The sequence below is a fragment of the Geotrypetes seraphini genome, chromosome 9 (assembly GCF_902459505.1).
Source record: "Geotrypetes seraphini chromosome 9, aGeoSer1.1, whole genome shotgun sequence".
In the NCBI taxonomy this organism is placed as follows: Eukaryota; Metazoa; Chordata; class Amphibia; order Gymnophiona; family Dermophiidae; genus Geotrypetes; species Geotrypetes seraphini.
The window spans coordinates 181174379-181200706 of record NC_047092.1 but is presented as its reverse complement, the minus strand read 5'-3'; the positions used below and the strand labels follow the sequence as shown (position 1 = coordinate 181200706).

General features: G+C 42.9%; 1 protein-coding gene and 1 long non-coding RNA gene across 6 annotated transcripts in view; one reads left to right on the top strand and one right to left on the bottom strand.

The window, feature by feature from the left end:
* The window catches only part of LOC117366931, a 166202-nt gene that overhangs the window by 53901 nt on the left and 85973 nt on the right, over positions 1 to 26328 (top strand). The window lies entirely within an intron of this gene.
* The window catches only part of LOC117366926 (probable cation-transporting ATPase 13A4), a 93174-nt gene that overhangs the window by 48730 nt on the left and 18116 nt on the right, over positions 1 to 26328 (bottom strand). For 2 of the 4 annotated variants that reach the window (XM_033958968.1, XM_033958970.1), the window contains exons 4-12: positions 25900 to 25970; positions 25566 to 25646; positions 22940 to 23009; positions 19462 to 19596; positions 14525 to 14597; positions 11485 to 11616; positions 8978 to 9148; positions 5368 to 5525; positions 2704 to 2892 (exon numbers count right to left, since the gene is read on the bottom strand). In XM_033958968.1, the coding sequence (XP_033814859.1) occupies positions 2704 to 2892; positions 5368 to 5525; positions 8978 to 9148; positions 11485 to 11616; positions 14525 to 14597; positions 19462 to 19596; positions 22940 to 23009; positions 25566 to 25646; positions 25900 to 25970 (1080 nt within the window). Of the gene's footprint in view, positions 1 to 2703; positions 2893 to 5367; positions 5526 to 8977; positions 9149 to 11484; positions 11617 to 14524; positions 14598 to 17173; positions 18017 to 19461; positions 19597 to 22939; positions 23010 to 25565; positions 25647 to 25899; positions 25971 to 26328 lie in introns of those variants that run through there. The other 2 variants (XM_033958971.1, XM_033958972.1) reach the window with 2 other exon arrangements.

Below are 26328 nucleotides of genomic sequence, written 5' to 3'. Positions count from 1 at the left end.
GCTTCTGTAAGGTCAGATGAGGCCGACATCATTTATGGATGACAAATATTTCAAAAGATTTTTCTGCTTCTGTTAGTTACTTTATTTGTTACACTGCACTAAAAAAAAGGCAAATCAAAGCGGTTTATATAATATAAAACCAGTGGGGAATAATTAAAAAACAAAATAAACAGGGAATAAACAGAGACAGGTTAATAAAGACATGACACAGATAGAGAACAAGGGCAGGAAAGTTTACAAAAGTCTTTAGGTAAAAACAAATAGGAATGGAACAAAAAGGGAGGTAAATTTATTTATATAGCACTTATATCCGAAGTGGTTTATATTCAGGTACTTTATCTGTCCCGGTGACTTGCCCAGGGTTCCAAGGAGTAGCGAGAGATTTGAACCCACAACCTCAGGGTGCGGAGGCTATAGCTCTAACCACTGCGCCACACATTTAAGGCGTCTGTCTTGCGCCTACGGAGATGCATGGGGCGCTTACAGGTGCCTAAGGCCACTTCTGGTGGAAACCACACCAGCCTTGGGTGTCGGTAGGCACGGGTCAGATGTAGGGTTACCAGATTTTACGTATGTAAAATCTGGACCCGTAGACCCGCCCCCAGGCCTGCCCAGTTCCACCCATTCTGACCCCATTACGCCCACACCATGCTCTTTGGGGTTCTAGAGTCTTGCCACTCTTTGGGATTCTGCCAGGCACTTGTGACCTGTATTGGCACTATTGGAAGCAGGATGCTGTGCTGACCCGTGTGACTAATAATAATAATAATAACTTTATTTTTGTATACCGCCATACCCCGAAGAGTTCTAGGCGGTTCACATTAGTTAGACAGAGATTACAAGTGGTTACATATCACATTGATCATAGAGTTGCAAACAGCAAGGAGAGAGTAGTTACACGTGGTTACATATCAGATTGATCATAGAGTTGCAAACAGCAAGGAGAGAAGTAGGGGGGAGAGGAGGGCAGTAGATCAGAAGGGGGAGGAGAAGGATTGAAAAGGGGCATTAAGGGTCTTGGTCTCGGAATAGGTGAGTTTTGAGTAATTTTCTATTAACTATTATTATGTTCTTATGGGATTGCCCAGTGTGTAAATATAATTGTAATACAATAAGGAAGGCAAGTTGTCTTATCCAACAGACTGTAAATGGAAAAGCTGCCACAGGAAAAGAGGGAAAAATGGAAGAAAGGGCAGAAATTTGCAGGGAATGTTGTGGTGTGTCTTCTTATCTTCAGTGGTTGTCCTAATGACCAAACACTTATCAATAATAATAAAATCCTTAGCATGCCTCCGTGCTTCCGCATGCGCTGTGGGCAGGAGTGAGGAGGCTGCAGAGCCATAAAGAGGCTGTTTTCCAGGAGCAGAGAATAACAAGGGCAGGTCTGAAACGCTAAGACTGGACTACAGAGAATACAGGAGAGGGGGCCGGGAAAAGGCAGCAAGACAGGTACTGGAAGAGAAAGGGAAAGCGAGGCGGAAAATGGTTGAGAACAGGAGAGCAAACCAGTGAGAGGGGGCAAAAGGGGAAGGGGAGGAAGAGTGGGAGAAACCCTGGCCGAGACCAAAAATAAAAACAACCGCTGCTGCAGAGGGGGAAAGGGACGCTTCCGTTGGCGGCAGGGAAGGGTGGGGCTTCTCAGTGATGGACAGGCGCCAGGGACATGTGAGAAAAGGGGGCTGGGGCTGGAGGCTGAAAGGGAAAAGATGGAAAAAGGGGGCTGGGGGGCTAAAAAGGGTTTGGAGCTGGGGCTCAAAAAAGGGGACACGTGAGGGAAGGAGGCTTTAAAGGGGGGTTCTTGGGAATGGACCAGGGGGCCAAGCCACACTTTAGAGGCAAAAGGGGTCAAATAGGAGAAGGGAACTAGAGGCTGAAAAAAGGGGTAGGTGGGAGAAGGGGGCTGGAGCTGGGGTCGGTATTGTAAAAAGGGAACATGTTAGAGAAAGGAGCTGGGAGCTGACGATGGGGATGTGTAAGAGAAGGGGGCAGGGGGCAGAAAAGGGGATATGTGTGAGAAGGAGGTTGCAAAAGGGACATGGGAGAAAAGGGGATTGGGACTGGAGGCTGAAAGGGAAAAGATGGGAGAAGGGGTCTGGGGGAGCTAAAAAAGGGTTTGGAGCTGGGGCTGAAAATAGGGGCCATGTGAGGGAAGGAGGCTTTAAAGAGGGGTTCTTGGGAAAAGAGACCTGTTAAAAGAAGACAGTTCGGAGAAGAGGGCTGCAGCTTGGGACTGCTAAAGGTGAGTTGTGAGAGAAGGGCTCTGGGTCTGGATTTGAGGGCTGAAAAGGAAGACAAGAGCAGGTCTGAGAAGGGGGTTAGGGTTGGGGGCTATAAAAATGAAATGTGTGAAAGATTGGAGCTGGGGAGGAGGGAGAAGGGGGCTAGAAAAGGGGGCTGGGGCTGGAGGCTGAAAGGGAAAAGATGGGAGAAGGGGGCTGGGGGAGCTAAAAAGGGGTTTGGAGCTAGGGCTGAAAATAGGGGCCATGTGAGGGAAGGAGGCTTTACTAGCACTCGTTAATGTAACGGGCTAAAACACGAATTCTGTAATAATAGTGGTGTCAAAATGACTCTGTCCAAACTGCAATAATGCTGTTCAGAATCCAACCCAAAATGCCATAGCTAGTGGCCATCTTCTTACTGTAATAGCCAAGTCCCTGGTATGACTCATTTCACCAGAATCTTTGTGAAAGAACATTTGCTTACTTTGTCAAAGCAGACCAGGTTCAGGCGTCCGCAGACGTTAATCCTCTGAGGGCTGATGCAGTAAATGCCTTTCTTCTTCATTCTCCTTTGGGCGTACATAGTTCCTGTTGATAAAGCCGCGGAGAGGGCTGGGGGTACGGCGGTGGTGACCATAATCAGGGCCTTTATCACGATTTCAGAAAGGAATGCCTAAAGCATAGCACACAGAGAAAGTTGTACGATAAATCAAATAGACTGCCTACGCCTAGATCCCCTGTACATTAATATTAGTGAGAATAGTATATTATATAACAATTTTTAATGGTTTCTTATAATCGAAATCGATCTAATCCCTGGTCTATATGGAGTATTTAGAGTTGTCTGTGAATAAATGACTTCATATGTATATTGGTTTGATAACATAGATGCTTTTAGGCCTCATTGCATCTATGATTTGAAAGCAATAACATTTTAATTGTAAAATATCCTTGATTTTAATTTATTTGTGTAAATTTCTTATGTTAAAATTTCAATTAAAATATTTTTTAAAATGAAAAAAAAAAAAAGCCTTTGGGTGTGATTCTAGAACTTGGCGCCTTGAATTAAATACCACAATGGCCTACACTGAGTGATAGTTCTCTCCAATTTACTGATAACGACCCCAGACTACAAATCGTTCAGAAAAGAAATAAAAGCCACGCTATTCAAGAAATCCTTAAAGACAAACTAACACCGCAAGACTCATCCCAATTCTCTAAAACAACTGCCAGATAACTCCTTTGTAATCCGCCCGCAAAGTAATGGCGGAATAGAAATCACTAATGTAATGTAATTAAAGCATATAGAATGATAGTGTAAACTAGAGAATGGCATGGGGACAAATTTTTCCCTATCCCCGCACAAACTCATTTTCCTGTCCCGTCCCCGTGAGTTCTTTTCCTGTCCCTGCCCCATTCCTGCCTCTCCGTCCTCATCTGCACAAGCCTCAAACACTAAAATCATAAGTAGCAACATTCTAGAGCTCAGATTGTGATGTCATCATGCCTCATTCCACCAATGCCTGAGCTCCGTCCTCAACCGCACAAGCCTCAAACACTTTAAAATCCTAAGTAGCAACATTCTAGAGCTCAGATTGTGATGTCATAATGCCTCATTCCACCAATGCCTAAGCTCCGTCCTCATCTGCACAAGCCTCAAACACTTTAAAATCATGAGTAGCAACATTCTAGAGCTCAGATTGTGATGTCATAATGCCTCATTCCACCAATGCCTGAGCTCCGTTCTCATCTGCACAAGCCTCGAACATTTTAAAATCATGTGTTCGAGGCTTGTGCGGTTAAGGCTGAGCTTACAGGAATGGGACATCGCCAAAACGCGTGGGGCCGGGCCGGGGAATTTGAGTTCCTGTGGGGGGCGGGGAAAAATTTGTCCCCGTGTCATTCTCTAGTGTAAAACCACTCTGGTGTGCTGAAATGTAGGTGTGACCACTTATGACAGGTCAATGGCTGAAGTAAGTCGGCGTACCTGAGTGTAACATGTATGATGCAACACATGTAAGTGATAGTATTCGCCAAGGTGTGCATGCGACTCGAAACACTCATGGCCTGCCAAATGCTCCACCATGAGTGCACACCCTTTCATATACACACTATATCACTTAGGGACAGATTCTGTAAACAGCGCCATGATTGTAGACTGCCTAAAAAGTTGCCGCCAATCGTGTGTCAATCACGCAACGACACTGTTTATAGAATATAGGCCAGGATTTTAAAGGCCTACATTTCTGGCATCTACCTTTGACAAGAATCACATCTACAGAGGCACCTTAGAACACCTAAGGAGCTGGAGGAGTTGCCGTACAGCAAAAGATTAGAGAAACTGAGCCTCTACTCCCTCGAACAGAGGAGATTGAGAGGGGACATGATCGAAACATTCAAGGTACTGAAGGGGATAGACTTGGTAGATAAGGACAGGTTGTTCATCCTCTCCGAGATAGGGAGAATGAGAGGGCACTCTCTAAAGTTGAAAGGGGATAGATTCCGTACGAACGTAAGGAAGTTCTTCTTCACCCAGAAAGTGGTGGAAAACTGGAACGCTCTTCCGGAGGCTGTTGTACGGGGAAACACCCTCCAGGGATTCAAGACAAGTTCCTGCTGAACCAGAACGTACGCAGGTAGGGCTGGTCTCAGTTAGGGCACTGATCTTTGACCTAAGGGCTGCCGCGGAAGCAGACTGCTGGGCCCGATGGACCACTGGTCTGACCCAGAAGCAGCAATTCTTATGTTCTTACGTAGGTGTTGTAAGGTGCCTCCGTAGATGCAATGAAATGACCATTTTTTCTAGGTGCCAGTAGGCGCCTACATTTTTTGTTTTAAATTTGCTTTTAAATGGCTTCATCTACCAGCGCCTAACTTAAGGCAACGTTTATAGACTCTAGGCCTTAGCACTTACGTTATTCCAGTGATAGACTAGCGCCTACTACATGCACATTGCGTAACTGCCCTTTGTTGGTGAATAGGCGTATTTGCCAATTCATTGAACTGCCCGTCAAATATTTTAAGGAATGCAAGTCTTCGGATGCTGCCGTAAATGAGAATTCACGTTTTCCTCCCATCATTCCTCAGTTCACACCATACGTGGCCTCATAGAGTCATTCTGTATATCAGCCATGCGCACAACACTTACCCCTTGCGAGGCGAACACGAGCACTGTGTAGACCAATCCGATTACGGCAACCATTGCAAGAACCAGGAGGAACCTGAAAGCATCTCTGTACAGCTTGAAACTCATGGGCTTGGGGTAGAGAATGGACCTCACCAAGTCACCTTTGGCAGTGTTGAACCCTAAATGTGCATTAAAATATCGGGCAATGTAATATTAAGCTTTGAATCGGGTGGAGTGGAGTTAATGTCCACTACATCGAATCTTAAAAGGAAAAGTAGGAACAGGCGCAGGCAAAATTTTGTCAGGAAAGCAACATCTGTACATTCCATGCTATATTTTCTGATCCTGCTCAAAACATGCACCTGCACTTTGTGATATGGAGGTTGGATTTGAACTCTAATCTGTTTGGGATGTTGGTTTTTTGATTTTTTTTTTTCCTTTCTGGATGGCCCACAATCATCTTGCTTGCTTTATTCCTCGTGGACATTGTTCCAGGAAGACTTCGAACTTTCAAGCTAAGTGATTTATGAACTTTTGAACACAGCTATATTTATACAGTGGTGCCTCACACAACGAACTTAATTTGTTCCAGGAGCAAGTTTGTTATGCGAAAAGTTCGTTATGTGAAACGCGTTTTCCCATAACAATACATGTTAAAAAAAATAATTCGTTCTGCAGCATAAAATATGCTAAGATGACATAAAAAAAGATAAATTTGTCAAAATGGTGAAAATGGTGGTCTTGCTGAGGCCAAACTCTTTGACGAGGTCACACTGTTTTACCCCACATTCACTCCTTCTAATTATTTCCCGTTTCATTTCAACAGAAATCACCTTCCTGCTTTTTTTAGAAGCCATGATATATAAAAAATATTGAGTTTATCTTAAAAGGACGACTGTATACAGTGAGAGAGGGCAGTTAAGCGCAGTGACTAACGACTGCTAGCAGTGCCTGCGCGGAAGGATGCAATACATCGGCAGCTCGGGCGACTTCGTTGTGTGAAACGAAGTTCGTTGTGTGAAACGAAGTTCGTTGTGTGAAACGAAGTTCGTTGTGTGAATCAAGACATGAAGTTCGTTGTGTGCAGCGTTCGTTGTGCGAGGCGTTCGTTATGCGAGGTACCACTGTATATCATTGTATGAATTTTTTTGTGTGGCCTTTTCCAGCCCGGTTTGATAGTGCTTGTTATATGTTGTTATACCTTGTCTGGTTTGTTTGGTTTGTTGGTAGCGTTTGGATGGTGTTCTGTGTATGCTATTCTATGAAAATTTTGTGATAATTTTGCAAATTTTAAATTAATAAATATGTACAATATTTCTAACTTGTAATTTGAGTACATTGCTCTGACATTATAGTATTGTTCTGTGGTATATACTAGAGAATGACACGTGACAAAATTCATCACCGTCCCCGTCCCCGCGGATAACCGCGGTAAACCATCTTCATGTCATTCTTTAAGGAGAGAGGGAAGAATCAGAGTATAATTGGGCACAACCACTGACCCGCAAGCTTTGCTTTGAAGAATGCTGGTGTAGAAGGACTGAGGCTGAAATAGACACTAAAAAATGACATGGGATTATTTCCTGCGGTTATCCGCGGGGACGGAACGGTGATGAATTTTGTCACCGTGTCATTCTCTAGTATATACCCTTCAGGGATTTATTTTTCTTATCTTTGAGACCTGCTCAAAACATGCCATCAAGAACACTCCTAGGTGTGGCTCAAAGTGACCTTGTGCGTTGTGAAACGGCTTGCACGCTTTTAGTGAATTGAAGGGGGTAAGTTTGCAAACTGGCATTGTACTCTTCTAAATAGCTTTTTTAGGTGGAAATATCTTAGAAAATTTATCCCCAATATGCTTACAATCACTAACTACGATGTGAGAGGTCCTGGCCAGGTTTTCCAGGAGCCCCCCTTCTTCACCTTCACACAAACACTTCCGGGGTCCTTTTCCTAAAGTGCGGTAGCCGATTTAGTACATGCTAAGTGCTAACGCGTCCATTATATCCTGTGGACGCGTTGGAGCACGTTAGCATTTAGCGAGTGCTAATTTTTAGCGCATGCTAAATCAGCTACCGCACTTTAGTGAAAGGACTAGTTACACAGATACGGTTGGAAAGTGTATGGAAAACTTTTATTTCTTTACTTTGCTGAGCCTGTTCACTCAGGGGAAGCAGTTTCTTCTCCAGACTCATGGACATATCGGTACAGTTCTTAGAATAATAAGTTGGGCTTCCCTCAGCCACTCTGCCCTCCCCTCAGAAGTATTAGTCTGTTTCCAGAGCTCTGTATCAGCTCGTGAACCTCTCTCTCAGTGGCCTCCTTTCTCAGGGAACTCTCCAGGAGCAGGGCAGGCTTAACCAATAGGCCCGAAATGGTCATGGGGGCCCGATGATGGAGGGAATCAACATTGTTTTTTTCAAACGGCGATGGGCCCCTCCAGCATCGATCGGCAATGCGCCCCCCCCCCCCCCAATCGACGGAAAGTAAGACAAGCAAGCAACACGGGTAAAAAAGGCAACGGGAACTGTAATTGTGCAAGCGGTGCTGCTCGCCCAAAGCTTCCCTCTGACTCAGCTTCCTGTTTCCGCCAGGGCGCATGGTGGGGTGGGGCGGGCAGGGGGCCCAGTGTACTTGTGTGCCTAGGGGCCCTCGACAAATTAATCCTGCCCTGTCCAGGAGAGTCTGTTTCTTGAGCCTCTAGATTTGGAAGCCTCCTCTCACTCTGGGACCTCCCTGAATGAATCTTAAACTGGAAAAGATATACTCATGTCTGCCTGGGTCCCGCCCCCGGGACTCAGCAGCCCTTCCACCTCTTTTCAGGTAGCTCAGCCCTAAGCTGCCGAGCCCAGTGCACCCTGGGGGTTGCAGCTCCTTCTCTCTCTGATTAGCGCCCCCTGCTGCCTAGTAGTATAATATCATCGTTGCTGAGGGAGAACCCCTGAATCTCTTACATATGATTCTATCTAAAAATTGCTAAAAGCTTAGCAGCTCCTAAGTCAAACCAAACCTCAAATCTGCCCCTAACCACTAGTTTCTGGTAGGTGCCTTGGGGTAGATGCCTACTGGGAAGTTGTAGGTGCCTACTAGAAAATTATTATTTTTTAATCATTTTTTAATTGGTTTTTAATAGCACTGTTCAATTATCAGCACTGATTAAGTCAATTAAAAAATTAAAGGCTCCTTTTACTAAACTATGGAAAAGCTTCTTAACATGGGCTGGAGAGGTAAATGCTCTGATGCTCGGTCAATTCCTATGAGCATCGGAGCATTTACCTCACCGGCCTGAAGTAAGAAGCTCTTCCGTGGTTTAATAAAACCCAGTGTAAGCTAAGTGCCTAGATTAGCTAGGCGGCCAATTTAGGCTCCTAACTTTATCCTTGCTTCTTTGATGGTGCTGAACATATTTTATAAAAGATTCCGTACTAGTGAAATTTGAAATGCAGAGCCCTAGACATCCATTTTCATACCTAAACAATCTGTACAAAATGATCTATATTTATTTTATTACTTAAGGTTTTCTATAAATCCAGTGATAGTTCCTCAAGACTTACAATATCTCCTACATAAAGCATTGGATTAGCTTTACTGCATTAGTTGAAAATTAGAAGCCCAGACTAAACATACTAACCAGTTCGCAGTACGACAGCTTTCACTGGCCCCTGTTCACTTGACTTGGTCTGTATGACTTCAGTTCCACAGAACAGGACGTGTCTTTTGTAATCTTCCCCACTGTGCAGCTTCCAGGGCATATAAAGATCCACATTTGGAAGGGGTGTCTTTATCACTGGAATGCTCTCACCTTAAGAAAGCCATTTTATAACTATCAGCAAATATTGTAGGCTTAGAGTTCCATAGATTTGTCAGTCGTACAATCTATAATCTAGAGATCAACATTTGCTTCTTCTGCAGGTTGATATCCTGAACAACACACAAAACTGATGGAAGATAACTATCCAAGTTTTACCTTTCGGTAACTTACATCAGAAACCAAAGGCTAGTGCCTTTAGCCCACTTGACAAACTTTCTCACCTACATCCTATTTATTTTTCTCGATTGTACCATTCTACCAGTGTATCCAAGAGTTTGAGTTGAGAAATTTCTCGTGAGTGATTTAAATGCGGAGCTCATTCAGTTCCCCGATGATTTCTTGTGTACTTTTCATTCCTCTACATTACAGTGGTAGCTTCTTCACATCATAGAAATTAATTTTGTGATCCACAGGGCATTGAAGGGAAAGTTGAATTTTAGGGCTCACATTCAAACTGCAGGGATCAGCATTTTTTTTTTTAACACTGGCTGCCGTGTCCTGATTAGATCAAGGTATTCAGCACCAGGCAATATCTGGGAACTGATACTGAATATCTGTGTCTGAAGTAGCTGCTGAAAGTTATCTGGTATGTCTTGGATGCTGTAATATCTGGGTCCAAGTTTCTGATGGAAAAGTCCATAGTTTGCTATTGAGACAGACATGGGAGAAGCCAGGGCTTGCCCTGGGATAGGTAGCTTGGAATGTTGCTACTCTGGGGTTCCGGAATCTTGCTACTTCTTGAGATTCTGCTACTCTTTGGGGATTACGCGTGGAATCTTGCTACTCTTTGGGGTTCCAGAATCTTGCTACTCTTTGAGATTCTGCATGGAATGTTGATAATCTGGGGTTCCGGAATCTTGCTACTTCTTGAGATTCTGCTACTCTTTGGGGATTACGCGTGGAATCTTGCTACTCTTTGAGATTCTGCATGGAATGTTGATAATCTGGGGTTCCGGAATCTTGCTACTTCTTGAGATTCTGCTACTCTTTGGGGATTACGTGTGGAATCATGCTACTCTTTGAGATTCTGCATGGAATGTTGATACTCTTTGGGGTTCCAAAATGTTGCTACCATTTTGGTTTTGGACAGGTACTCATGACCTAGATTGGCCACTTTGGAAACAGGATACATGGCTACATTGATCATTGGTCTGGCCCGGTATGGCTATTCTTATGTTCTTATTTATTTATATAGTTCTATACTGTACAATCCAAAGTTCTCTTCACAAGAGAACATATATAATAAATCAAACATAGACATAAAGATACATTTGATCGATTCATTCTGCTAAATTTCTGTGGTCCCCACTAACCCACCACCAAATATCGGCCTGGATAACTTCTGGTTCTACTTGCGCTCTGCTCCTAACCACCCCTGTACTAACCCTAACCCGATACTGAGTGGCACTTTCTGGTCACGTGTGGCTGAATATCAGGGAAGGAGCCAGTCAATGGGACTTAACCAGGCAGGTATAAAGTACACACTTAAAAACAAGTGTCTGCTTCATTAGGTTTCAAGAAAATGCTGGGCAATACACTGTCAACTCCTTTTCCGTTCCTCATTGTCACCAAAGCCTTGATTAGATGCTTCTGAATCAAAGGTTGTAACTGAGAAGCTATAATTTTCTTGGCCATCAATAAATTGCTGTATCCAGAGTAGAGAGTTGCACGGGGACAGAAATCCCACCCATCCCCACCCGTCCCCACCAGGATCCTCTCCATCCCCACCCATCCCCACCAGGATCCTCTCCGTCCCCACCCGTCCCCACCAGGATCCTCTCCGTCCCCACCCGTCCAGGTCAAGATCCTCTCCGTCCCTGCCCGTCCCCATAAAAAGCAGCAATTACTTCTGACAGGATCATCAATTCCAGTTTCTTTTGTGTTTCCGCTGCTGTTTTCCTTGTGGAATCTCTTTGGTGGAACCCTTTTTTGTTTTCTGTTTGGGTAATTCACTTATAAACCCCCCTCTTTTGCTAAGGCTGACGTGTCCATTATATTATATGGATAAACCCTGCTTCCAAAGCCTTCCATCCCCGTGGGAGTCCCGTTGGCTAGAGGGGAGTCCTCGTGGGAGTCCCATGGGCCAGAGGGGGTTCCCCTTGGGAGTCCCGTGGGTGAGGGGAGATTCCTGCAGGATCCCCGCGGGAACCGCAGGATTCCTGCAATCCCCGTTCCCGTGCAGACCTCTAATCCAGAGCTCCATTTTCATCTTTATCAGTCCAATGTTTAAAAATGGATTCAGGATATACGCAACTGCATTTTCAATCCTCCCTCAGCAGGAGGCGGAGCCTGCCTTAAAGTTTCAGGCTTTCGCCAGAGGTTGTTACCTGTTAACATGCTCTCGTTCACAATACAGCCGCCACTGAGAAGGATGGCGTCGCATGGCAAATACAGCTTCTTGCCAGTCAAAATGATTATGTCTCCTGGGACCAAGTGACGCGATTCCATCTCATGACACTCTGAAAGAAAGTTTGATATGTACAAAATCTGCAGGGCTTGACAATTAATAGCAACATTTCCAGACAGACATTATTTTTGTTGTGATTACTGTTATATTGTGTATTTTTGTCTTACGTAGCTCATTGTAATGTATTTTGGTAACAGAAAAAAAAATTGTAGACAACTCCCACGTTATGATTCCAATTGATCTGAATTTTGTTCAATGTCGCCTCATAAATGGTAAGATCGCTTATAAGGATGTACTTTTAAAATTAGGGGCAGCTTCTCAGTGAGGTTAAGACTGAGTGTCCAGAAGACAAAGGTGATGTGTTTTATAAGAAGCTCAGGGGATGATATTCCAGACTTCATTGATCTTTTAGGAACACCTATAAATATTTCAGCTGAGCTTAAGTATTTGGTTGTCCTGACAAGGCAGCAATCCATTCAAAGTCTTAAACCATAAGCAGCCTAGCTATTGCTGATGGTTTCGCTTTGGCACCAAAGTACTTGGTGGACAGTATTCTGCCATATGTTCCGCTTCCAAAGTTGCGCTCTGTTGATTGGACCGATTTATATATTCCGACGGTGAATCAGCTAAAGCTAAAAGTGACCAGAGGGAGTATGTTTTCCTGTATAGGTCCTCAAGAAAGGAATGCGATTCCGCTGTGGAAGGGCCAGCAGGAAAATTTGAGTAATTTTAAAAGATTATTAAAAAGATAACTTTTTTTGAAGTTGTTTTTTTAAATATAAAGATGTTTTTGTTTCTGAATCCAAAAATAAGAATGTATCCAGATGTTTCTAGGATAACTCAGAAAAAAAGGAAACAGTTTTTGATCTTGAGACCACAGGTGTTAAAAATCGGAGTGACGTTTAGATTGAGATACCCCTGTAATATTAGGGGTGCTAAATATACTTTTTTTTGAATCTGTACAGTTATCGAGATTTATTTTGGATAAGGAGGTGATGACTGCAAGTACCCCCATTTGTAACCAAAATAATGTTCCTAGTTAGTAAATTGGGTCCACTTCAGGCTGTTTAAAATGTTGGATTAGTCTCCGATTTATGACACTCCTCCCTCAATGATTGTGGACTAATTAACAGTAGAAAGAATGTTTAATTTTTCCTATATTGCTTTGTGTGATTTACTGTATGGTGGACACTGTTTTATGATTGTTGTTATCAGAAAATTTAAACTCAATAAAGATAAAATAACAAAAAAAAGATACCTATTTTGCAAGATGAAATATGGGAACTGAGTATCCCTATGTGTACTTGAGCGCTGGACTCTGAAAAGTTTTGTATCTGTCTGCTGTTATATTATTGTGTAAATCAGGGGTGCCCACACTTTTTGGGCTTGCGAGCTACTTTTAAAATGACCAAGTCAAAATGATCTACCAACAATAAAATTTAAAAAAACACAAAGCACACTGTACGCAGAGAAAATGTTAATTATCATTTATATTCCGCGAGTTTTCAAAGAGGTCAAGGCAGATGACTTTATGCAATGTCACCTCAGGAACAACTATACAAAAATAGACAAATATACCCCCTCCCTTTTTACTAAACCGCAATAGCGTTTTTTAGCCCAGGGAGCTGCGCTTAATGCCCTGCGCTGCTCTCGATGCTTATAGGCTCCCTGCGCCAAAAAACGCTATTGCAGTTTAGTAAAAGGTGGCCATAGTGCAGAATATAGAAAGCAGATATAAATTCTCAAAACAGACACATTTTGATCACTAAATTGAAAATAATATCATTTTTCCTACCTTTGTTGCCTGATGATTTCATGAGTCTCTGGTTGCATTTTCTTCTTTTGACTATGCATTCAATATTTCTTCCCTTCTTTCAGCCTCCTGTATGCTTCCAGACCTCATTCCCTCCCCCAACTTTTTCTTACTCTGTCCCTGACCCCCTCCCTTTTCTTTCTTTCTTTCTCTCTCCCTGCCCCCTTTCTTTCTGTCTTCCTGTCCCCCATTTCTTTCTTTCTTTTTCCCTTCTTTCTTTCTGTCTCCCTGCTCCCCCTTCTTTCTGTCTCCCTGCCTGCTCCCAAGCTACTGTCGCCACCATCGGGGAACAGGCCTCCAAACCACTGCCGCCCCAAGCTCTCCCTGCTTCCCCACACAGAAGCGTCGGGCCGACCAGATTTCCTCTCCCTGACATCGTTTCTGAAGTCAGAGCCAATCGAAGCCTGGCTGGCCCGGAACTTCCTCTCCGACGTCAGAATTGAAAAGTTCTCTCAAAAGCTTCCTTTTTACTGAGGCTTTTGGGAAATAGTTTAAGACCTAAACAACAGACCGATATCGCTCCAAATAATTCCATTGTTTGTGACTCTCAACAATAAACCTTTTTTGGCTACCGGCGACCCCGTCCCTCCATGTTTTCCCCTAACTCGTTCCATTTTTTTAACCCTAGTTAGCGAAGTTCAACGTCTGTCTATTATATGTCTCTAGTTGACCATTTTTTATAGAAGCGTTTTAGCAAATTTTAAATTAAATTTTGAAAAAATTAACTATATACGTCTTTTTCCTGATTATGATCACTTTTATTTTTCTCCTTATGGATATACAAACCATTTTGCCTATCTCGGCCCCTCTTATTGTGAACTACTTACCCCTCCCCCCTTTTACAAAGGCGCGCTATGCTTTTTGTTGGGCGCTATACGCTAACGTGTGCATGTTATCCTATGGAAGCATTAGCGTTTAGCGTGCGCATTGATTTAGCCTTCGATTTATGAGGTGCGTTTTTTTCCTTTATTACCTTTTTACATTTATTTTTCCTGGCTGTATTACTGATTTCTTTCAACTATACTTGGTTTTTTAATTATTATTATTTCAAAATTGCATAAATAAAACATTTTAAAAAAACAGGTGAAAGACATACAAGGACAGACCAAGGGTCCCTCAAGCCCCCCCATCTCAGTCCGCAGCTCACCTCCATTTTTCCTCCGCACAGTGACCATAATACTGTTGTTGGACTCCACGAGTTTGTGCAGTTTTACAGACTCCTGTAGAATTAAATGCGTTTCACATTAATTTGTTACGATAGTAGCTTTATATATTCGTGGCAATGAAGAAGCGTGAATCCCCCAACCATTTCCTTCACTAATATGACATTTACTGAGTGTGTATTTCTGTCATCACAGAATGACACGAGCACAAAGTTTTCTCACCCTTGCGGGATCTTTCTATTTCCGTTCCATCCCCGCGAGTTCTTTTCCTGTCCCTGCTCCATTCCTGCTAGCTCCGTCCTCATCTGCACAAACCTCAAACCCTTTAAAATCCTAAGTAGCAACATTCTAGAGCTCAGATTGTGATGTCATAATGCCTCATTCCACCAGTGCCTAAGCTCCGCCCTCATATGCATGAGCCTCAAACACTTTAAAATCATAAGTAGCAACATTCAAGAGCTCAGATTGTGATGTCATAATGCTTCATTCCACCAATGCCTGAGCTCCGTCCTCATCTGCACAAGCCTCAAACACTTGAAAATCATAAGTGTCCTAGGCTTGTGTGGGTAAGGCAGAGCTTACAGGAATGGGGCAAGGACAGAACTCACGGGGACGGAATGGGATATTAAGATCCAGCAGGGGTAGGGATAAATTTGTCCTGTGCCATTCTCTAAAATTTCACACACACCTAATTCTTATGTTTATTTTCTCTTTTGTGTAATCTACTTTTATGTTCTCAGTTTTTATTTATTGTACATAATTCAGAAGTCTTCAAAGCAGTGGCGTGGTAAGAGGGGGTGGCAAGAGGGGTGGTCTGCCCCAGGCGTGGACTTTGTAAGGCACCCATCCTCCTTTCTGTCCCCCTGCTCTTTCCCAATCTCTCCCCCCCCCCGCCACGCGCATGTGCCCCTTTCCTTCCTTCATACCTCTAATCTTCCCTGCACAAGCAGCATTACAAACTTGCTGCCCCCATCAGTCTCTCCTCTCTATGACATCACTGCCGGGCCCCGTACCTAGAAAGTGACATCAGAATAGCTACTACTACTACTATTTAATATTTCTAAAGCGCTGAAAGGCGTATGCAGCCCTGTACATTTTAATAGACAACATACAGTCCCTGCTCAGAAGCGCTTACAATCTAATTTAGACAGACCATTTCAGGGTTGGGGAGGTTATGGTAGAGGAAATGATACAGTGTGTCTTGGTATCTGACATTTTAACATACAATAGACGGTCCCTGCTCAGAAGAGCTTACAATCTAATTTAGACAGGACATTTCGGGGTTGGGGAAATGATACAGTGTGTCTTGGTATCTGACATTTTAACATACAATAGACAGTCCCTGCTCAGAAGAGCTTACAATCTAATTTAGACAGGCCATTTCAGGGTTGGGGAGGTTATGGTAGAGGATATGATACAGTGGGTCTAGATATCTGACATTTTAACATACAGTAGACGGTCCCTGCTCAGAAGAGCTTACCATCTAATTTAGACAGGACATTTCGGGGTTGGGGAGATTATGGTAGAGGAAATGATACAGTGGGTCTAGATATCTGACATTTTAACATACAGTAGACGGTCCCTGCTCAGAAGAGCTTACCATCTAATTTAGACAGGACATTTCGGGGTTGGGGAGATTATGGTAGAGGAAATGATACAGTGGGTCTAGGTATCTGACATTTTAGCATACAGTAGACGGTCCCTGCTCAGAAGAGCTTACCATCTAATTTAGACAGGACATTTCGGGGTTGGGGAGATTTTGGTAGAGGAAATGATACAGTGGGTCTAGGTATCTGACATTTTAATATAAAGTAGATGGTCCCTGCTCAGAAGAGCTTACCATCTAATTTAGACAGGACATTACGGGGTTGGGAGATTATGGTAGAGGAAATGATACAGTGGGTAAAGGTATCTGACAGCAGTGACACATGACACAGGCAGCAAGTTCGTAATACTGCAAATTAGAGGTACAGGGGAAGGGACGCACAGCGGAGAGGGGGCAGAAAGGAGCGGGGGGCAGAGAGGGGCGCCACCACCCTGGGCACCACACACCCTCGCTACATCACTGCTGTAAAGAATTACACATGATAAACGTGTGGTACAGTTGTGCAGTTTGACCATGATTCTATATGTGGCACATAAAAAATTGGTCTTGACTAGAGCAGCCCTAAGCGTGAGTCTATCAAATTTAGGCACAATATATAGACTCACACTTAGGCCCTCTTTTACATAGGTGTGCTAAGCGTTTTAGCGCACCCTAAATCAACGCGTGTGCTAACCGCCAACGCGTCCATGGGATAACAAGCACGCGTTAACGTTTAGCGCATATCAAGCCCAGTAGCCCGTTCTCACAATGGCCAATCCAGGTCCCTAGTACCTGGCCCAAACCCAAAGAGTAGCAACATTCCATTATCTCAGAGTAAGCAAGATTCCGGAACCCCAAAGAGAGCAAAAATTCCAGAGCTGAGATTGTGATGTCATAATGCCTCATTCCACAGTGCCTCAGAGCCAACCTCATAGGAACATAAGAATTGCCACTGCTGAGTCAGACCGGTGGTCCATCGTGCCCAGCAGTCGGCTCACGCGGCGGACCACAGGTCAAAGACCAGTGCTCTAAATGAGTCCAGCCTCACCTGCATACGTTCATGTTTAGCAGGAACTTGTCCAACTTTGTCTTGAATCCCTGGAGGGTGTTTTCCCCTATTTGAATCCCTGGAGGGTGTTTTCCCCTATAACAGCCTCCAGAAGAGCGTTCCAGTTTTCCACCACTCTATGTGTGAAGAAGAACTTCCATACGTTTCAAATAGGTCCAATTAACAGCAATTATGAGGTGTTACAAGCTAATTCCCGGCATCAAATAAGCCTATTAATCAAGTTAGTTAGGTGCCTACATTGGCTAAGCATACCGATGTAGGCATCTAACTTTAGGCAGACTTTATAGAATTGGGGGGCTTAGAGGGAAATTATTTAAATGGTATCTAAAAAGGTAGGCGCCCATCTCTTGCCAATCACACTTAGCCGCCTATTACAGAATCACGCCTAACTGAAAATTTAGGAGCCTGTAACGTAGGCCAGGATTTCAAAGGTCTACATTATAGGTGCCTAAGTCCTTTAGAGAATCAGGCTTTGAGGCACATAAGTCCTTCTCTGCCCCTAAACATGCCTACTTTAGAGTTAGGGGCTATCAGGCACCAAGCGAAAAGCGTAGAATCGGCGCCTCTTATAGAATTTCCCCCTTACTGTGCACATTTGCACATACATTGCCAAAGTGATGCATAAGCGCTATTATAGAACGGCACACCGTCAGATGTGCGTGAAAATCCTAATTGGTGCCAATTAAAATCAATACAGTGTTCCCCCGGTCGTTCGCCGTCGGCAGTTCACTGTCCTGGCCATTCGCGGTATTTTCTGACCACGAACCGCCGACAAGGAGAGGCAGGAGCGAGCAGCCGGAGCGCCGCGAGTACAGGAAATCACTAGCGTTACGCTACGACCGCCTCTTCCTGCACTAAGTCGGGCATTATCCAATTGGAGCTACTTTGACATGCAGCTCCTGATTGGATAAGGCCCGACTTAGTGCAGGAAGAGGCGATCGGAGCATACTGCGAGTGATTTCCTGCACTTGCGGTGCTCCGGCTGCTCTCCTGCTGCCCTGTTCAGGCTCCCCCATCAAAAACTGTATTCGCGGTTTCTCGAGATTCGTGGGGGGGTCCTGGAACGGAACCCCCACGAATATCGGGAGAATACTGTAATTGCTTGTTAACATCCAATTGATTTTAGTCGGCCCGTTATCCAAATAGATTGCACGCACATCCTGGTTCAGCCGCTGCTGGAAGCAGGATACTGGGCTAGATGAACATTCGTTCTGGCCCAGTACGGCTGTTCTTATGTTCTTATGATGAGGGGGAGGGGGAGCTCTCACGGTACCTCTAAGATATGGCAGCTTTGAGACCTGATGCTCCCGGGCCTCTGGAATAACACTGCTTGCAAAGTGGCTCTCAAGCATCATTATTCATTTACCATGGTAATCTGCAGATTGATGACTGTGCAGGAACTCAAAGGGTGGTAAAACTACCCCCTCCCTCCCTTTAACCCTTTCAGGACCAAGGGACATATTTGTCCCATAACTTTAAAATCCTATAAATTTTGATTGGGATAGTCTACAGTTCTAAATTTGATATGTACGGATTCCATATGATACTGCCTTTATGTAAACAAACTGGTTCCGACATTCATTCATTAGCGTCATTGCCAGATTGACGAGAAGATTCACTTGCCACACTGTCCATAAGCCAGAAGTTTGATTTTTTAAATAAAAATAATGATATTTCACAAAAAAAATCAATTTTTTGGCATCTGCAAGCCCTTTTTACCATAAAAATGTCGTCAAAACCACAAAAATTGGCCTACGATCCTTATGGTCCTGAAAGGGTTAATCATCTACTTGTCACCCTATACAGACAAGTTTCAAGTTTCAAGTTTATTAAATGGCTTGATTAACCGCTTAAACCAAGTTTCTAAGCGGTGTACACTTAAAAAGTTACATATGTTGGGTAACAAAACAGTCCATACAATTAATAAATAAACTTATTGTACTAAAAATTTACAATGTTAAACACAAGGTAAGGAGGGATGAAATACAATTTGTAAAGAAAAGTGGAGACATCAAAGGAAAATACAAAAGGATAATAAGACATTAAGGGGGAATAAAATAAGCCAAGCAATTAGTTAAAAGATTAATCTGCAAATGCATCTCTAAAAAGGAAAGTTTTTAACTCGTTTTTAAATTTTACAAACTCTTTCTCCTCCCGTAAAAACATAGGGAGGGCGTTCCATGTCTGCGGTGCTGTACAGGAGAAGATAAATTGTCTCCTTGTATTAATGATTAAAAGTGTTTTCAGCAGAAGCATTTGCCACTCACCTTCCTGAGGTCATGGACTGTAAATATAATGGAAACGAGGCTCATCATTATGATAGCCATGGAATATGCGATATAGCCCACGGCCAACCAAAGAGCTAAACTGCAAGCTTCAAATGCATAGAAAGGGCTTAAAACCTGTGCAAAAAAATTAAAGCAGGCAATTATTACTTGTTTAAAACGGAGGGCTACACAAGGGACTGCTGAAATGTTCTCAGCCCAATCAACAAAGTCGGGGCAGTCTCCATAAAGGGCTATATACTTACTTAGGCCCGGATTCTATAAATGGCATCCCGATTGTAGGTGGTGGTAGGCGTCCTACTGCTGTCTAATCAGCCAATTGGGACGCAAGTTTAAAAACAAAGCCTCCCGAAGCAGGCTGCCTACATTGGAGGCACCTCTGGGAGCCTAGGGAGGTGCGCAAGCCCGCCTAAGCTCCCCTAAGGCTAGGCGTGGGTGTGGTTTGGCTCAGAAGTAGCCTTAGGTAGACCTAGGCGGCCATATGCGTTTCCCTCGGCCAGCAGAAGATGTGTATATTGTAGGCGAGCAAAATGCTGGCCAACATTGTAAGTAGACACGGCCGTTGAGCTTATGGCGGCAAGGGCGATCCCTGCCGTGATAAGCTCGGCGGCAACCTGATTCTCTAAGCGGCGTCTGTAGCATGGATGTCGGTTAGAGAATCGGGTTCTTTTTAGGCGGGCTTAGGCGCGATTCTGAATAGGACGCCCCTCGGCTTCTGAGACTGGGCGTCCTAAACAGAATCTGGGCCTAAGTCCTTTGTCGTTCTTTATCGGAAAAATACAGAACAGTAAAAGTGGAAAATTGCTGGACTGTGTCTAGCCCTCCATGGAGACTGCTTCAGCTTTGGTGGTAGAGCTGAGAACTTTTCAGCGCCCCCCCCTCCCCCGTTATCATCAGTGTGGGCTACTGTTAAAATGGGTTATTTCAATATGGGTCAAATTTAGAAAGAACAGGGAAATATCTGGTGTCCAAAGCGAAGCATGGAATGCTCGATTTATCTGATAGAACTACCAGCCATTGAGACTCTTGACAAAGGCATAGAGTCGGTGTCGAGTCTTCAAGTCCTCGTAGTGCTGCCGTCAATAAAGTGAACTTTGAACTTTACACCTGTGGCTGAATTATTGACATCTCATCCTCACGACTTCTTTGTTGTGCCTTGATTGTCTCGTCGTTGAGGCCCCCTTTAGGCTCCCTTTTTGGTGTCCAATTGTGCTTAGTACATGAAGAGAAAACTTTTAACGCTGTGACTCTAAAATATGCTAAAATTATGCATGATGTCGCTGAAAATACATATGTTTAAATGTATAAATTATGCAAGAGTAGCCTAGTGGTTAGACCAACTGCCTCAGCACTCTGAGGTGTGAGTTCAATTCCCACTGTAGCTCCCACTGCTTAACACTTCGATGCCCCAGGTACAAATTAATACCGAAACTGTTTTGACTGTGTAAACCACACAGAAAAAGCAGTATATAAAGTCCAATCCCCTTTTTTCAAAGTTAAACTTTGACCTCATACCATACATATAGACCAGGGCTACTCAGTTTTGTTACTCAGAGTCCGCCAGCAGGCTAGGCTTGCAAAATATTATTGCTGTGATTTTCTTTGTAAGACCCTAATTGTTCCCCCCCTCCAACAATAACATCTCGCCCCCCCCCTCCACTTCTCCTCCTTCACGATGCCATCCCTTTTTCCCTACTTTCCACATCCTCTGTCCAGTTCGATTAAAGCTGTAATTCTGATAAATAGTTGTAAATCTGCTTGTCTATGCAGATCCTAATCTAACTGAAGTAAACCGCCTAGAACTCGCTGGGTATGGCGGTATATAAGAATAAAATTATTATTATTATTATTATTATTAAATTATTATTATTTATTTTAATATTACACAAATCATTTTTGTGATAAGTGGTATAAGAAGTTAATAAATCAAATCGAATACTGCTTTGGCTCATGCAGGCAGAAGGTATCTGCTTAAGGCCATTCACTGTTAAAACCAACGATTCCATTTTCATTCCTCTTTGTGTTCTGAAAATTATTTTACCTGTATTTTGGAACAACAGGCACTGAATATGATTCAGACGTTCACATACTTGAAAGGTATTAACGTAGAACAAAATCTTTTTCAGAGAAAGGAAAATGGTAAAACCAGAGGACATAATTTGAGGTTGAGGGGTGGTAGACTCAAGAATAATGTTAGGAAATTCTTCTTTCCGGAGAGGGTGGCTGATGCGTGGAATGCACTTCCGAGGGAGGTGGTAGAGAGGAAAACAATGACAGAGCTCAAACAAGAGTGGGATGAATACAGATGATCTCGAATCAGAAAATAATGATTATATATTGAAGGAATTAAGGCCAGTACTGGGCAGACTTGCACAGACTGTGTCCCGTATATGGACATTCAGTTGAGGATGGGCTGGGGAAGCCTTCGATGTTCAAGTTGCTTTTGATCACCCTAGTTGAAGTCCCCTCTTACATAAATTGTCTCCTGATCCCATATGACCCACCACGCTCCCTTCGTTCTTCCACTGTTAGCCCGATTTCCCTACCTCCTTTGTCTGTGATTCAGCTAGACATCACCCATGAATCTTTAGCCTGTGCTGTCTGGAATTTGCTTCCAACCCATTTTCACCACGAAACCTCTTCTTCTGCTTTTAAAGCTACTCTCAAAACTTACCTTTCCCCCGATTTCTCCATCCTCCTAGGCCAGGGGTGCCCAAAAGGTCGATGGCAATTGACCAGTAGATCGCAAAGGCAACGTGAGCCAATTGCGGAGCCCATCTTGGGCTCCATGATAGACTTGTGTTGCCTTTGCATTCTCCCTGCTTCCCGATGCCATAAATGGGACAAAAAGAAGCGCCGGGCATGCCAACCTTCCCCCTCCTTCCGATGTCAATTCTGACTTCAGAAAGGAAGTTCCGGGACAGTCAATCGTTCCGCTATCGCGGTTTAGTGAAAAGGGAGGGGGTATATTTGTCTATTTTTGTATAGTTGTTATTGAGGTGACATTGCATAAAGTCATCTGCCTTGACCTCTTTGAAACCCCCCCCCCCCAGAATATAAATGAAATTAGCATTTTCTCTGCATACAGTGGCACTTTGTGTTTTTTAAAATTTTATTGTTGGTAGATCATTTTGACTTGGTCATTTTAAAAGTAGCTTGCAAGCCCAAAAAGTGAGGGCACCCCTGTCCTAGGCTATATGTCCCTCTCCTCCTGCTTTTATTCCCTACAACACCTTTTTAGAGACATTTTGGTGGTATCACGCGGTATATCAAGAAATAGATGATGATAATTCCCACCTTAACTACCTAACACAGTTAAGAAAAGAAGGTTACCTCAGCTTTGAAACGTAACCCAACCTTACACTCCTGTTTATGAAGGTCTTTTTTCTTTCTCATTTCAAAATATTAAGACTTTTTAAAACATAGGTAAAAAACAGCAATAAATTATTGATAATTGCACCTCTTTAACAAGAAGCTTCCAGATTGGAGTTACTTCAACTTCAATGACATTCGGACCACATATAAATCTCCTGCAGGAAAAATGGAAAATATATTCTGTTTCAATCCATGCAATGGCCAGTTCCTCTGTTACTTAGATACCATAGATCACCATATCCTTTTGGAGAAAGATATATAGGAATTCACACATGCATTTTTCTAACACCTAGGTAAATGGCTACATAGGCTTTGCTTATTTTTATAAAAGCCTTGTTTTCCTGTCCGAACTGTTTGCCCACATCTCCTGGAACGCTCTCAAGAATGTTAAACAAGTTGGCAGTTTCGTTCCAATTTCCACAGGCCTGTGCCACGTCATCAAAACCATTATGGTGACTGGACTCCAGTAGGACACAACGCTGCAGTTTCTCCGACAGTCTCAGCAGAGAATTCTTGGGGTGGTCCCTTAGGAGAAGGATTAACAAACATTGGCACGACAGTGCGAGAAACCTTGTTCTGCCATTCCGTTTGTTAAACTGGTATCTAGATTGTCATCCAGTGGCAATGCGCATCACTGTTACTGAGCCATTTGGTGGGCCCAAGACACTGGGCTTATTCTCTTGAAGTATTCTTCTCTACCTGCTTCATCACAAATTAATTGTAAAATTGCACTTTATTTTGAAAATAAGAAAATTATTCTCGAAAGAAAGAAATGCAGGATAGTACAAGTGAAAACATTGTCTGAAAATCACTGCAGGTCGCCTGCAAATATTGCAAAACAAAAACCATCTAATCTAATCTTTGGTTTATATACCGGGTCATCTCCCAGTGGAGCTCGACTCAGTTCACATATAATTAAGACTAGAGTACATAGCAGAAAACATAGGAGAAGGAATAACTAATTCAAAACTAAAGTACATAAGAAAAGCATAAGAAAAATAACTATAATATTATCATTTTGTTGAGGCTGTAGTTAAACCATTTAAAAATTGAGAGAACAACAAAGTTTTCAGGAATTTACAAAATAATTGCAGCTGGCCTTAAAGCCTAATGGAGTCAGGAAGTTCATTCCAGATCTCTACTAACTTGAAAACAAAAGATTGACTGAGCTTCCCAGCAGATTTAATTCCCTTAAAGGAAGGGAAGGCTAACTTATAGCTTTGTGTGTTTCTCAAATGGCAAAGTCTAAGGGTATTCCAACATAAGGGGACAAAAGGATCAAATATTCCATAGAGAAGCATTTAAAGTGGATCCTAAAGCGAACTGGGAGCCAGTGAAGCTTGATCAACAAATGATCATACTTTCGTTTCCCAAAAATGAGCTTAGCTGCAGTATTCTGTATTAACTGTTGGAAAGGCTGCAAAAGTGAAATTGCCAGTACGTTACATTGTAACATGACCCTACAAGCGGAGAAAAAAGCCTCAGAAATATATCGGCAGCAATAAAGTAGCATAAAGCTAATATTATTGGTACGACACATTAGAAAGTTCTTATTCCAATAGAGTTTCCTTAATGTGAAACTGAAAACGGTACTCTTCAAATGCAGCTGACAGTATGTGCAATTTCCTGGCTTTAGGTTGCTTTAGGAGAAGGAGGTCCACATTTAGCGGTATGGTATTCAGCTAAAGATTTACCAGACAACTGTCTTTACCTGTAAACTGTATATTATATACATTGGTATTAGATTCCAAGTATCCTCCCTCTTATACGAATGCGTAGCACTGGTTTTAGTGCCGACAGTGGCGGTAACTGCTCCGACACTCATAGGAATTCTATGAGCGTTGGAGCACTTACCGCTACTGCCGGCGCTATAACCGGGTATGTGTCAAGAAAGGGTAAAAATTTGTTTCGAAAAACCTTGTACTGTTAACTGTGGCAAATTGTGACCTGTTAACTGTATATTATGTCTGTTAACCTGTAACCCGTTCTGAGATCTTTGGGTAAAACAAGACAGAAAACAAATTAAATCAAGAAATATTGTATCTACTGTATACATCAATCGCAAGCATTAAAAAAACGCCACTATGTAGCCTTTATATATCTTGCAATGCATGTAGGCAACTCATGATTCTGTAGACATATGCACATTACGGAACTTATCCAAACGGCCCCACAATCTTCCCTGCAATCATTCGCTGTTCAGACGTCATTCAAAAGCAATCATTTTCAAAAGTGGAGCATCCTTTCGACAGAAAAACCCAACAAGAACTCCTGTTGCGCCGGACTACCCGGCTTCTTCAGGGAAAATGATCTCAATGCTACTTTATTTCTGAGGCTTTTTTCCTCCACTTGTAGGGTCATGTTACAATGTAATGTACTGGCAATCTCACTTTTGCAGCCTTTCCAAAGGCTGGCTTTTGTTTTGATTTATTTATCTATTGGAGTCCCCTCTTTGGTATTGTGCATATATTGCAAGCCAAGGTCCTCAAACTAGCAAAACTAATTATGTGCAAGTATCCCCAGGCTATAGAATCTGACCTGGTTTAGGATTTTATTCTTGTTTATGGGCAGAAAGCTTAGTAAACCTTGTCCTGTTGGGCCTATTTTATAAATCTGGCACAGTATTTAAGTCAAGACAGTTCCCAAATGTTTTCCAATTTCCCATCTTCCTGAAGAGAAAAGAGGAACACTTTCAACTCATTTATCATCACCTTATATTCTGTTCTTCTGCCGTCAGACCAGATCCAAACTTTGAGTGGATATCTGCGCAAGAAAGGCTGTCCTCCAGTGTCCTAAAACCATGAAAGGACAACCTTAGATAGTAAATTCAATAGCAAAGTCCAAGGTAAAAAGCAAAAATCCCAACAGCAACAATGCGAGACAGAAGCTGAATGAGAAATGGTTCTCTTTTTTTTTCTCTTTCATGAGGTGTCACTGTTATGAAAAACATGCAGGTACACTTGTAAAGCAGAGTTATTCTCAAAAATGTGTAAGGAACATCATCAATTTCAAATTCTGGAACTGGATTTTATACATCGTACTCACCCAACTTTCTGAAACTGCTTCTCATCATTGTCCCACACATAGCTGACTTTCTGTAGCCGGATCATTCTCAGCTGTAACAACAGAGAACACCAATGACGTTTGCTACCTGTAACTACTGTCTATTTTCTGAAAGCTTGAAAACTGGTTATAAAATCTAGGCTCACTTACCCAAGAAATGATGCTTAATCACTATGAAACTCTAGCCAACTCTTCCCCTTACGAAGATGACACCCTTTTACATGACCTAAGGGCTACAATTCAATTTGTTCTTCTGGTACATTCCAGTAGAACATTAACCCTTTCAGTACCATAAGGATCGTAGGCCAATTTTTGTGGTTTTGACGACATTTTTATGGTAAAAAGGGCTTGCAGATGCCAAAAATTTGATTTTTTTTGTGAAATATCATTATTTTTTTTTTAAAAAATCAC